Genomic DNA, 13,293 nt, shown 5'->3' with positions numbered 1-13,293 from the left:
AGGCAGGCAGACAAGCAGTATGAACCACAGCCACCACAGAGCTTTTCAGCTCAGAGAAAAGGAGAGTAAGAGATGTCCTAAAAGATGTATATATAATTATGCCTGGCATGGGGAAATTGGGTGGGGGAGTTTCTCTCGCTCTCTCGTAACACTAGAACTCGTTGACATTCAATAATGGTGGGAGATTTAGGGCAGATAAAAGAAATGACCTCTCAATGCAGTGCACAGTTAAACTGCGGAACTCCCTCCCACAGGAGGCAGACCAAAAGAGAGCTCTTGATGGCTACTAGCCATGGCAGGCATGCTCTGCAGCTGCTATCAGAGGAAGTGATGCTTCTTAATCCTAGTTACTGGAGACTCCAGGAGGGGAGAGTTGTTCAGACCCTGCTTGTGGGGCTTCCCCACTGGGGCATCTGGTTGGCCACTGGGAGAAGAGGATGCTGGGCTAGGTGCGCCCCACTTTGGGGCTGATCCAGCTGAGGGCTCTTCTCAGGGACATCCATCCAGGAGCCCCTGACGGCAAGGAGCTCATCCCCACAAAATCCCACGTCAACAGAGCAGTAAGTCTGGAGAACATCTGGTCTGCCTCAGCTGCAGTCAGCTTTCTCTGGGCCAAGGAGACACGCCAGCCCCATGGCAGGTTCGTGCAGAGAGGGGTGCACCTAGCCAACAAGCACTGGGAGCGCAGCTTCTTCAGCTCAACGAGGCGGGTGCAAGATCACTCCCCCTTTGACAGCAAAGGTGCCCACCTGCCAGACAGGGCGTGTTCTGCAGGCAGCCCTTTTCCCAACTGAAGAAAGGGAAGTGTGTCAAGGGCTGTGGCATCCTGGAGCTATCCCCGTGCATTGCTGTTCTCCTTTGCTGCAGAACGCACAATAGAGACAAGAGAACGTTTTGCTGTTGTTTTTTTAATTTTGAAAGTTCTTTAATGAGAACAGTGACAGGAGCCAGGCAGTTTCGCCTTCGAAGTGTCCAGGAAGACAAGCCAAATGAGCGAAAGGCCTCAGCACCTCCAAACAACCCGGCGTGACGGGAAGGGGAGGACCAAGCTTCCTCAGTGGATCAGCCTCGTTCCTAAATCTCCCGTTTCTTTCAGGAATGAGAGCATGCTTAAAAGCGCTGCAAAAACAACAACAACTGGTTGTTACCTAAGATGGGCCCCTGCCACTGGCTGGGGCTGCTGTGACATCACAGAAGCTCTGGCAACATTCTAGCTGCCAAGAATGATGCTCGGCGGATAGAGGAGAGTTATTTCTCCCTTTTTCATAATGCTAGAATTCACAGATGTCCGATTTAAGTTGAATGTCGGAAGATTAAGAACCGATAAAAGAAAGCCCCCCAGAACAGTTAAAACTGTGAGACTCCCTCACATAGAGGAGGCAGCAATGGCCGCCAACCTAGATGGCTTTAAAAGAGGGTTGGACAAATTCATGGAGGTTGAGGCTACTGATAGCTGCTGGCCTCGGCGGCTCTGCTCTGTTGGCACTGCCAGAGGCATCTAAATCCCAGTTGCTGGTGACTTAGGTCGTTCTTGTGGGTTTCCCATTGGGGCACTGCGAGACTAGAAGGCTGCATGGCAGGGGTTGGACTAGAGGACCCTTGGGGTTCCCTTCCAACTCTACAGTGCTGTGACTAGCAGACACTTCTTATGTTCAGGTGGCTCCTCGTGCCTCTGTGTCAGCAGAGCTGTGAGGATTTCTGCTTGCTGATACATGGATCTTGGCTGGCTTCTCCAGAAGCCCAACCCACCTTTATCCTTCTGGTTTTTGGGCTCATGCCTGGATCCTTCACTTTTAATCCATGCTTCTTCTCATCACTTTTGAGTTTCTCCTTCCTTGGGTAAAGGTAAAGGTAAAGGGACCCCTGACCATTAGGTCCAGTCGTGACCGACTCTGGGGTTGCGCGCTCATCTCACATTATTGGCCAGCGTACAGCTTCCAGGTCATGTGGCCAGCATGACAAAGCCACTTTTGGGAAACCAGAGCAGCACATGGAAACGCCGTTTACCTTCCCGCTGTAGCGGTTCCTATTTATCTACTTGCATTTTGATGTGCTTTCAAACTGCTAGGTTGGCAGGAGCTGGGACTAAGCAACGGGAGCTCACCCCGTCACAGGGATTCGAACCGCCGACCTTCTGATCAGCAAGCCCTAGGCTCAGTGGTTTAACCACAGCGCCACTTGGGTCCTTCCTTGGGTATTTAGTGCTTTATTTTTCCAGGTCATTTAAAAAAATTGTTTAATGACTGTTGTGATTTTAAGTGCCGCTGTATTGCGTCATTTGCAAGATACCGAGACAAGGGGTATAAATATAGTAATTAAAAAAGAGGGTTTTGAAACCATCCCAGCGGCAGAAGTAGCGCAGAGGTCAGCCTTAGTCATGCAAACACACCTGAGCAGGTTTCTGGCCCTACCACTCCCCACCTGACTTCCAAAAGGAGCTGGGGAGGGTTTGGGGTAGTTGCTGTTGTTCTTGAAGATTTGCTTGATGGAGAACAAAGAGGGGAGTTGAGTATTTTCTTCTTTCTTCCCCAAGGGATAAAGATTTGGTTTCAAAGAGGGGGCTGGGACAGGCAAAAATAAATAAACCTCAGCCCAGAACAAGTTTTTCAAGCGAAGGGGAGGGGAGGGGAAGAAAGTGGGGGCCCGGAGGGAGAGGAAAAACAAAAGGAATATACAGTGATGGTGAACAGGATCAGGAGGAAGACTCAGGAAGGACCATCCCTCTTTGGCGGAGTCCCTGTTTGGGATGTAGAAGGCCCCAGATTTAATCCCCACTGGCAGCATCTCCTGGTAGCACTGGGAAAAGCTGCCTGCTGCCGGTCAGTGCTGACCACAGTGGGTCTGATTCAGTCTAAAGTCTTCCTGCATTGCAAACCATCTCCATCTGATTCTCCTCCCTCCCCGCTCCAGGGGTCTCTGTCACTGGCGATGCCTTGAGCAAGATACTAAAAGATCAGTTTCGTTTGCCCTACGTTATTTCAGCCCATGAAATTCTCTTCTGTTCTTTGGGTTGCATGGATAAAATTCAGTAAAAAGTACCTCAACATAACAAAAAACAGCACATACCCTTGCCCTATGATCTCCAACTCTCTTCTACTTCCTGCCTGGCAAAAATCCATGCAGGCTCACGGTCCAACAATTCAAGGTGTCCCAGGAATGCTTGCATAGGAAGGAACTGTAACTTGTGCCAGAGACAGTGGCAGACTTATCCAAAGGACACATGGCAGCCTTCTCTGCCCTCAAGGAACTGGGGTGGGCAGGAAATCTTTGGGGAAAGGCCACCGTAGCTTGATGGCTGAGTAACTGCCTTGCATGCAGAAGGCCCCAGGATCCGGCTCCAGGCAGCATCTTCAAACCCTGGCCTGGAACTCTGGAGAGCCGCTGCCAACCAGTGCAAGCAACACTGAGCTAGATGCACCAGTGGCCTAACTCTGCATAAAAGCAGCTTCCCACATGGGGAAGGGCCAAAGCTCGGAGGGCAGAGCATCTGCTCTGCATGCAGAAGGTCTCGGGTTCAGTTTCCCGGTACACGAGACTTCGATCTGAAAGCCTGGAGAGCTGCTGTTGCCAGTCAGTGCAGACAATATTGAGCTAGATGGGCCACTCAGTGTAAGGCAGATTCCAATGTTCTGGGGATTTCAGAGTGGTTTAGACAGAACCCAAGAAACCCTGCGCCAAACCGAGATTAGAAACATAGAACCTCCCCCCTTAAGTCGAAATCTTGAGAATTAAGGATGTTCCAACGGTGGGTGGGGTGGGGTGGGGTGGCGGGGAGACACAGAAGGGCTGTGCACTTGGGACTTGCTGCTCTGAAGTCATATAGGTGCTCAGGAGCTGGAGCACAACCTTCCATCATGAGCCTCCACCGGGGAGAAGCAAACCCCTTCCTTCTGGAAGGATAGAGAATGGCAGGCGGGGGTGATTTCGTCTCCCTACCCCCACCTCAGGTCCTCCTGGACCTTCCTTGCCCTATCCAAGGACCATCACCTCATCGCCGTCCCCCGTCTCCCTTCTTCAGAAGCAGCTGTGAATAATTATTCACAGATGCTACAACCAGGCTGCGTCTCCTCTAGGTCAGGAAGACATTCATCACCAAGCACCTGCTTAATGGGATTGTTTTGGGGAATAGAGAGGGGCTGGCTTAGTGCACACCCCGACGTGGGAGCCCGTCCCCAAAAGGTGGTCACTGGTGAGGGGTTCAGTGGCCAATAGGCAAGTCATTAGCCACCAGCAGCTGTGCAAGGGGTTGAGGTTGGAGGCCCACCTGGCAGGGATTTTTTAATGTGATTCCTGCATTGCAGGGGGTTGGACTGGATGACCCTTGGGGGGGGATCCCTTCCAACTCTATGATTCTGTTTGGAGGCACCGTGTTATATACAGAGCCAGCAGGTGCTGCGAGGAGCTTCTGTGTTTTAATTTCAAATTAAGAACCTGCCTCTAGTCCAGGGTTTCCCAAACTTGGGTCTCCAGCTGTTCTTTGGACTACAGTTCCCATCATTCCTGACCACTGGTCCTGCTAGCGAGGGATGATGGGAGTTGTAGTTCAAAAACTGCTGGAGACCCAAGTTTGGGAAACAACTGCTCTAGAAGACAGGACAGTGTCACAGTAAAGGCTGCAGAGCCACAGTATAGCCTGCAAATAGAGAGTCCTGAATTTATCGCACTGGGATCAGGGCAGGGGTGACTGGTGGGACTCCAACTTCCACCAGTCACAGCAGTCAGCATGGCCAAAGGTCAGCAATGATGGGAGCACCACATTGGCTATCCTCGATTTGGGGTGCACCTATAAAGCTCCAATTAGGGTCCATAATTTGGGCTGCAGCTTCTCACAGAATCTCCTATAAAAGACGGCAGAGATGCCTCAAAATCAACAGGTCGCCTGTTGCTCTTTCCTGAGCCACAAAGCTGATCAGAGGAAGCGGCTGCCTTTTGCCTACAGCCCAAGCAGCTAGTCCTCATGCAGTCAGCGCCAGATTGGAGTATGAACTGGACAGGATGGCGCCAGATTAGAAGAGAAGAACCAAACGTCTGTATTTGAGGACAGAAAACCCAGCAGGGTCTTGTTAGGTTAAGACAGGAACCCCTTTCCTGTCCTCTTCTTGCAAAGAGACGTTTGCACACCCACCCACCCAGGACTAAGTTCTAGCTCCTCTAAGAGCAGAGGCCCATCTGCCCCCCAGAAAGCATCCAAGGAGGGCGGAGGGGTCTCCCAGAGGGAGATCAGACGCACTGCAGTCGGCTTGGAAGGGAGCCCACTCCCCAATGCAGACCATGCTTTTCCCACCCGCCCTCAAGAGCAGGCACAGCATCAGGTTAAAAGGGAGAAAGCTCCTGGCCCCAGGCAGGCAACCAACAGGTGAAGCCACCGAGGAGTCTCCAGCATGCAAATGCACCTTGTGCCCCACCTCCACGTACAACCAAGCAGCTCTTACCTGGATCCCGTTGGGGTAGACCTCTCCCTCCATGGAGTCCACCAGCTCCTCCTCATCCAGGGTGGCTCTCTTGTAGGTGGACAACTGCAAGGCCAAATGCAGAACAGAATCCCTGAGTGCCTCCATGCCACCGGCTGCTCGCGAGAGCGTGCCCACAGGGGACACTGAAGTGGTCAGCTCAACCCCGAGGTGGGGGTGAGGCTCTGTCCCATGCAGCATGCGGCCATGCTGAACGTACGAAGACCACCCGCCCAAGCCCTATCTGATTATCCTGCAGGATTGGACCCATGTCAGGGCTGCTGACGCCAAATCCCCTGTAGCTTCCTCCTCCCATGGGAAGCCAGGGAGGGGGGAGGCACCCAGGCAGCAGAGACGAGGCCTGCTAGCACCGTCGTGCAGGGCATCTGCTGCACCAGGATGTGAGCTTCTTGCGCCGCCTGGAAATCTAACTTTACTGAGCAATTATAACACAAGGAAGCACAGAAGCCAGCCAGCCCGCCCACTGCACCCCCCCTCCACCCAGCGGAGGGGGGGGGCAGCAAGCTTATGCAACCCTCTCCTTAGCCTGAAGTAAACCCTCCTTTTCAAACCACCGAAGGTCTTTCCCCCTGTCACCACCACCACCCCCCGGCCGCCACTGATCCTTCCTGCTCCACCGCCACGAACGTTAAGGGACTTTTCCAAACAGAAGGACTGGCACAGGCGGCGGAAAACAGGAAACCGAGCCACATTCCTCAGCAGGAACGTCCTGGGCTGCCGGCGGTGGCCGGACTCTACACCACTCGTCACCTGCCCGCCACCCTCAGCAAAGGGGGAGGTCACCAGGCGAGAAAGAGACAGGACGCTTTTCCTGGTTTTTCTCCTGGCCCGCCCAGGGCTCATCAGGAGAACGTAAGAGTGGAAGGGCAACAGATGCCCATTAAGAGGAGCCCCGAAGCAGGACCCGAGCACAAGAGTTAACTCTCCAGCATCTGGAATTGAGAAGCATTTCTGCCTCCAGTCACGGAGGCAGGGCAGAGCCACTTGTGGCTAATAGCCACAGGTTTGTGGATCCTTCTCCACAAATTTGCCCATCTTCTTTTGAAGCCATCCAATCCTGAGGCTTAGGGCCACATCCAACGTCCAATGTCATTCCTACCGAAGAGCAGACCCTTACGGAGCCTTTGGCTGAGCAAGATTGTCTACACTGGCCGGCAGCAGCTTTCTGGGGGGTGTTTCAGGCAGGGGACCCCGTCCCTACCCTCTTCCACTAAAAGAGAGAATCTAGTCCTCATGATTCTGAATAAAGGAATAATCTAAATAGGGATATAAGAAACTGATTTGCAAAGAGGCAGGAGAATTGTTCCATAAAGTTCAGTATTGCCTACACTGACTGGAAGCAGCTCTCTGGATTTCTCTCTACCTGGGATCCTTGAGCTGTGATTCCTCCATTGCAGGGGGTTGGATCAGATCAGGCATCCCCAAACTGCGGCCCTCCAGATGTTTTGGCCTACAACTCCCATGATCCCTAGCTAACAGGACCAGTGGCCAGGGATGATGGGAATTGTAGTCCAAAACATCTGGAGAGCCGAAGTTTGGGGATGCCTGGATTAGATGACCCCTTTCAACTCTATACTCTTGTTTCCCCCCCTATCATTTCTCTTTTCCTTGGGAAAGTCTTCTTACTTCTCCACGCAACACAGAGTTAACCTGTGGAACTCCCTCCCACCGGAGGAAGTGACCGGCCACCTACTTGGATGGCTTTAGGCAAATTGCTATGCTCTGCCTCCATGGAGGCAGCAATGCTTCTGCATCCCATTTGCTAGAAAGTGCAGGGGAAGAGGGGGCTGCTCTTGTATTCAAATCCTGTTTGGTTTCCCACATGCCCCTGTGAGAACAGGATGCTGGACTCTGCAGACCACTGGCCAAATATAAGGAGATATTTCTCATGTTCTTAAACCTCTCTGTAAAACACAGCGAGTGGGACTCTGCACCGCCTCACCGCCTTTCTTGGGCCATTCTCTCTCTCTCGGCTCCCATCCAAGAGGGCTTATCTGCCTCTTTCCTGTTTCCTGCTCCTTGTGGCGCCTGGGGCTGGCATGGGTTGCCGCTCTCTGGGGGGGCCTGCTGCTCCAGAGGTGCCAAGGAAACAGATCCCAGGTTCCCTGCATTCCCCCGCCCAGTTCCCACAGATCTCCATTTTCCTTCTGAGCTACAGAAGCCACAAACACATCTCCCTCAATGGAAAGGGGGGTTATTGTGGGTTATCTGAAAGGCCATCTCCCCATGAGCCACCAGCTTAAAGGGATTTTAAAGGGGCATTAGGGGCAGGCAGGGCAAGGGGTCATAGAACCATAGAGTTGGAAGGGTCCCCCCAGGGCCATCTAGCCCAACCCCCTGCAATGTGGGAATCTCAACTAAAGCAGCAATGACAGGTGGCCCTCCAACCACTGCTTGAAAACCTCCAAGGAATGCAGAGTCCACCACCTCTTTTGGCTAAGAGGAGCCTCCCACCAGTCTTGTCCCCATCTGACTATTTCCCCACCCCACCCCGTCCCCTGCCCTGACGCCTCTCCAAGATGACAAAGGGCTACTGGTCGAAGGAAAGTGGCAGCCAGCTTCTGCAGAGGCAGCGCCACATTAGGCACCCAGAACCACAGGACTGACAGCCTCCTCTCTCCTGCATGAGTGCGCTCATGCGCACGTACATGAATCCAAGAAAATAAAAACAACCTGCAGCTGGATCAGGCCAAGGGCCAAACTAGTCCAGCGCCCTGTTCTCACAGTGGCCGACCGGATGCCCCAATGGGAAACCCTCAAGCAGAATTTGAACGCAAGAGCCGGATCCCTTCCTGCCGTTTCCTGCAAGAGCCATTGAGAAGCCCAGCCATTGTGGGTAGCAGCCATAGGGCGCCTTCTCCTCTCTCCATGAATGTGTCTCATCCTCTTTTTCAAGCAACCCAGGCTGGCAGCCACCCGTGCCTCCTGCGGGAGCGAGTTCTGCGGTGCACGCACAGGCTCCCACGCCTCCTCAGTCCTCACCCAACTGGGGGTGTTGTCTTTGGCAACCCTTCCTCCTGCTGATGAACTTAGGGGACTCTGCTGGATTCCTCGCGTGGCGCCGGAGGCATAAGATATCCCAAACAAAGCCACTCTCCAACTGGGAGGCCTGGAAGCCTGCCGGCTGCTGACTCAGGCCTCTGGCGGCAGCAAAGTTCAGAGCATGGGTCTCATCTCTGGGCTGGGAGGGGGAGGCTACCTGGACCAAGGGCTCTCTCAAGGTTGGGTGGGGGTGGAAGCAAGGTCCATTGGTGTAGATGGGACTGCGCCAGGCCCCCCCCCTGCATGGTCAAGCACCAGGGAAGCTGGTGGGGAAGGCAAACCTTGAAGGACCCAGGGTTGGAACACCTGCTTGGCATGCAGAAGGATCCAAGTTCAATCCCCAATGACTACTGTAGCTTGTTAAGGGTGTAGATCCACCTAGCTCAGTACTGTCTGCACTGACAGGCAGAGGCTCTCCGGGACCTTCAGGGAGGGAGTCTTCTCCCAACCCTACCTGGTAATGCAGTTGTGGGGGGTTGAACTAGGGACCTTCTGTATGCAAAACAGGGGGCACCGCCCCTGAGCTATGGCCCTTCCCTTAAAAAGGAAGATTCCTTGTCCAGCCATAGGCAACCTTGGCCTGCCAGATGTTTTGGGACTACAATTCCCATCACCCCTGACCACTAGTCCTGTTAGCTAGGGATCACGGGAGTTGTAGTCCCAAAACATCTGGTGGGCCGAGGTTGCCTATGCCTGTTCTAGTCGTCATGGCTTGCAATAAAGTTCTGAGTTGAACAGAAAGCTTCCTAAGCCTGACCCAGACCTCAGTATGAATGAAGCTTAATGTCAGCGGATTAAACTTTGGAACTCACTCCCACAGGAGACAGTAAAGGCCACCAGTTTGGATGTCTTTCTAAGAGGATTAGACAAATTATTTGGGGGGGGGGGAGAGGGCGACCAACGGCTACTGGAGTCAATGGCTCTGTTCTGCCTCCATAGCCAGAGGCAGCAATGCTTCTGAATACCAGCTTCTGGAAACTGCAGGAGAGGATAGTTGGTCTTGTGTTCGAATCCTGCTTGCAGGCTTCCCTTTGGGGCATCTGCTTGCCCGCTGTGAGGACAGGATACTGGACCAGATGGGCCACAGGAATGATCCAGCAGGGTCTTCCTAGGTAGCATTCTCTCTGCGCTAGCTGGCGGCGGTTCTCCAGGGTTTCCTCAAACACAGGACCTAAGCTATGGTCCTTCGCCAAAGTACCTTCAGGTTTGTTCCCCTCTTCCTGTCGGCCAACAAGACCATGAGCCACATCTCTAGGAATGTTTACACCACCACACTGCCTGCCCAGAGAAGGCCCATCTTCCACACCAGCCTTGCTGGGCAGGATCCACACTTCTGGTCAACGTCAAAACACTGGATGCCTCTCCCCCACCTTATTATTCCTTTTTATACGTAAGTGTGTATTTGTTGTTCTGCTGATTTTAAACAATAAAAACTATTTAAAAAAAAACACTGGATGCCTCTGAGGCTGATCAAAACACCAATGCAGAACAGAGCCATCCAGATCTCCACCCCCCACCACCACCATCCCAGAGTTGATGGAGTGCATCCTGCCCCCAGCTGCCTGCCAACATGCATTAAGCCCCCCCCCCCCCGGACAGAGAGAACACAGGATCATAGAATTGGAAGGAACCCAGAGGGTGATCCAGTCCAACCCCTTGCAATGCAGGAATCTCAACTAGAGTATCCATGACTGGTGGCCGTCCAATCTCTGCTTAAAAACCTCCAATGAAGAAAAGCCCACAACTTCCTGAGGGAGACCGTGACCATTTCACTGCCCCAACAGCTCTGTTAGAAAGTTCATCCTTTGGAATCTCCTTTCTTGTAACTTGAAGTCGTTGGTTTCAGCTCTACCCTCCGGAACAGGAGAAAACAAGCTTGCTCCATCTTCCGCGTGACAGCCCTTAAGACATTTGAAGATGGCTATCATATCTCCTCTCACTCTCCTCTTTAACAGGCTGAAGTTAAACAGACCCAGATCCTTCAACCGTTCCTCATAAGACTCAGTTTCCTTGATTGCCCTCCTCTGCACACATTCCAAGTGGTCAACATCCTTCTTAAATTGTGGCAACCAGAACTGGACACAGTATTCCAAGTGTGGTCTGACCAAGGCAGAATTGTCCTGGCTCTTTATTCATGACAGCCTCCAGGACTTCTGCAAAGGAGGAGCGTGGGCGGGTAGGGAAGATGAACAGGAGCATGCATAAGCCCACCCCGCTCCTTTCTGGGGCTAAAAATGTCACGCGTGTCAGCAATCTCGCGTGCCTTGAACGCACACAAAATGGGAGTTGCCCGTCTTCATCAAGCATTACTCAGCCAAAACGCCACGAAGAGAGGAGAACATGCTTAGAATGGCTGCAGAACTGGGGCACATTTCGTGTTACTATTTCCCAATTCCCCAATCAATAAGCAAATAAAACCTTCCTTTTTTGCAGTGGCTCCCCCGATTCTGCTGAACGCCATACCTGTGTGATCATTGAAGCGCACAGACCGATTTCTCAACACAGAGGCTCACGCTGGCTTCAAAGCCATGCTCATTGACCCAGAAGGCTCTGGCCCCAGGCATCATTTGGATGACTCGGAGATGGGGGAATTCTGCACCTCTTCAGAGGCACTCTTGTTCTTGGCTTTACAGAAGTTCATAAAACTATTTGCACAGCATGAAGAGAGCAAGCAGGCAGAGAAAGTTTTTTCTCCTGCCCTCGTAACACTAGAACTTGTGGACATTCAATGAAGCTGAATGTGGGAAGATTCAGCACAGCTAAAAGCCCTTTGTCACACAGCGCATAGTTAAAACTGTGGAACTTATTAAAGTGTGCTTATGAAAACATGCTGACTTGCCAACGCACCATACATACAATCCCCAGCCCTCAAGAATCCTGGGCACTGTAGTTTGTTAAAGGTGCTGGAAATTGCAGCTCTGCAAGGGGCAAACTACAGTTCCCTCTTCCAGGGAAGGGAGAGAAAATGTGCTTGAAATGTATGAAGCACAGAGGCATCCTTCCAACCTGGTACTCTCCACTTTCTTTCTGCAAAGCCCCCAAACCCCAAACCCCTTTTCTTAAAGTCCAGGTAGGGAGAGCTTTTCTATTGATCTTTTTCAAAACCTTTCAGCCACTCTGAAGCCAGTTCCTTCACAGTCAATAACATAAGAAGGAACCGCTTGGATCAGGCCAAATGGGGCCCATCTAATCCAGCCTCCTGTTCTCACAATGGCTAACCAGATGCCCTGGGTGGGGGAAGCCCACAAGCAGCAGTCTCCCGCCCTACCCAGACAGCTTTAAAAAAGATGCTACATGCTTCCCCATGGGGTGAAACCCACAGAAACTCCAGTTTCGCTTTGTTATTCGATCCTTCCTGAGGAGGAAATGATTTGCTCCAGATTGCAGCACAATTTTTATTTTATTTTATTTAAAGGAGGAAATCACCGCTCCCTGTCTCAAGTTATTTCCCCCTTTCCTACTTCTCTGCCACTCCCATAGCAATCAAAAACATCTTCCTTGTGTGTGTGTGTGTGTGTGCGCGCGCTAGCAAGTCACTCTCTCTCTCTCTCTCACACACACACACACAGCATGACAACAAAATGAGCACATTTCGGATATTGGATCTGAAAATGCCAATTACAGAACGAGTCAACACAGCCTCCCGTCCAGGGAATCTGACAGTGTCACGCAGAAGAACAGGCATAAGTGGAAGCAGATGTCGAGCTTCCAAACCTCAACACAAGCCAGAAGCACACACATTCTCCAGCAGCTGGACCTGGAAACATTGTGGTGTTGTTTGTTTTTTGCAAAATAAAAAATACAGTAGTAGGTGCCAGTAGCAACATCTGAGGATTCTGGGACTCCACCACAACCGGATAGCTCGGCTGGTTAAGAGGTGGAGCTGATAATGCCAAGGTGGCCATATGGGGCAGCTGCATATTCTTACAATGCAAGGAACAGGACGATCGTCAGGGGCCCATCCAACTCTACAACCTGCAATCTTGGCTTCGCTCTCAGGTGGGTAGCCACAATTTCCTTCTTGGCCCAAAGGAGGGATAAAGGGGCTTGCAGACGGACGCCCAGAAGAACAGAAGATGAGCCCTGAAGGCGGATCCTGTACTCACAGTGGCCGTCCAGGGATTCAGGGGCATTTACTGCCTCCCAACAGTGAGAGCAAGGAGAAGGTAGAGGGAGAAACTGAAGAAAAAACATAAGGAAGAACTTTTGAGCGTAAGAGCTGTTTGGCAGTGGATGGGACTCCCTCGGAAGGTGGTGGCGTCTCTTCGTTGAATGACCATATCTCTTGGACTAAATGACCCTTGGCGTCCCAACTCTACAGCTCTTATAGGGACGCGGGTGGCGCTGTGGTCTAAACCACTGAGCCCGGAAAGTCAGCGGTTTGAATCCACACAACAGAGTGAGCACCTGTTGCTCTGTCCCAGCTTCTGCCAACCTAGCAGTTTGAAAGCACACCAGTGCAAGTAGATAAATAGGTACCGCTGTGGCGGAAAGGTAAAGAGTGTTTCTGTGCACTCTGGTTTGTCAAGTGTTCAGTTGCGCCACAAGTGGTTTAGTCATGGCCCAGAAAGCTGTCTGTGGACAAACACCGGCTCCCTCAGCCTGGAAGCGAGACGAGCGCCGCAACACCATAGTCACCTTTGATTGGACTTAACTGTCCAGGGGTCTTTAAACCTTTACCCTACCTTACAGCTCTTATTCTCTCTCTCTCTCTCTCCCCCTCACACACACACACACACACACACACACACAGGATCAGGCCAGGGTGGCCCCACATGCA

General features: G+C 52.1%; 1 protein-coding gene across 5 annotated transcripts in view; it reads right to left on the bottom strand.

Moving 5' to 3' along the window:
- ECE1 (endothelin converting enzyme 1) overlaps positions 1 to 13,293 on the bottom strand; it is a 59,939-nt gene that overhangs the window by 26,849 nt on the left and 19,797 nt on the right. For 3 of the 5 annotated variants that reach the window (XM_035117815.2, XM_035117814.2, XM_035117816.2), the window contains exon 2: positions 5,433 to 5,516. In XM_035117815.2, coding sequence (XP_034973706.2) covers positions 5,433 to 5,516 — 84 coding nt within the window. Of the gene's footprint in view, positions 1 to 5,432; positions 6,070 to 6,098; positions 6,607 to 13,293 lie in introns of those variants that run through there. The other 2 variants (XM_035117813.2, XM_060276294.1) reach the window with 2 other exon arrangements.

Source organism: Zootoca vivipara, chromosome 6 (assembly GCF_963506605.1).
Source record: "Zootoca vivipara chromosome 6, rZooViv1.1, whole genome shotgun sequence".
NCBI classification, from domain to species: domain Eukaryota; kingdom Metazoa; phylum Chordata; class Lepidosauria; order Squamata; family Lacertidae; genus Zootoca; species Zootoca vivipara.
Note: the sequence above shows the minus strand (reverse complement) of the source record. Positions and strands in the feature narration are given on the sequence as shown.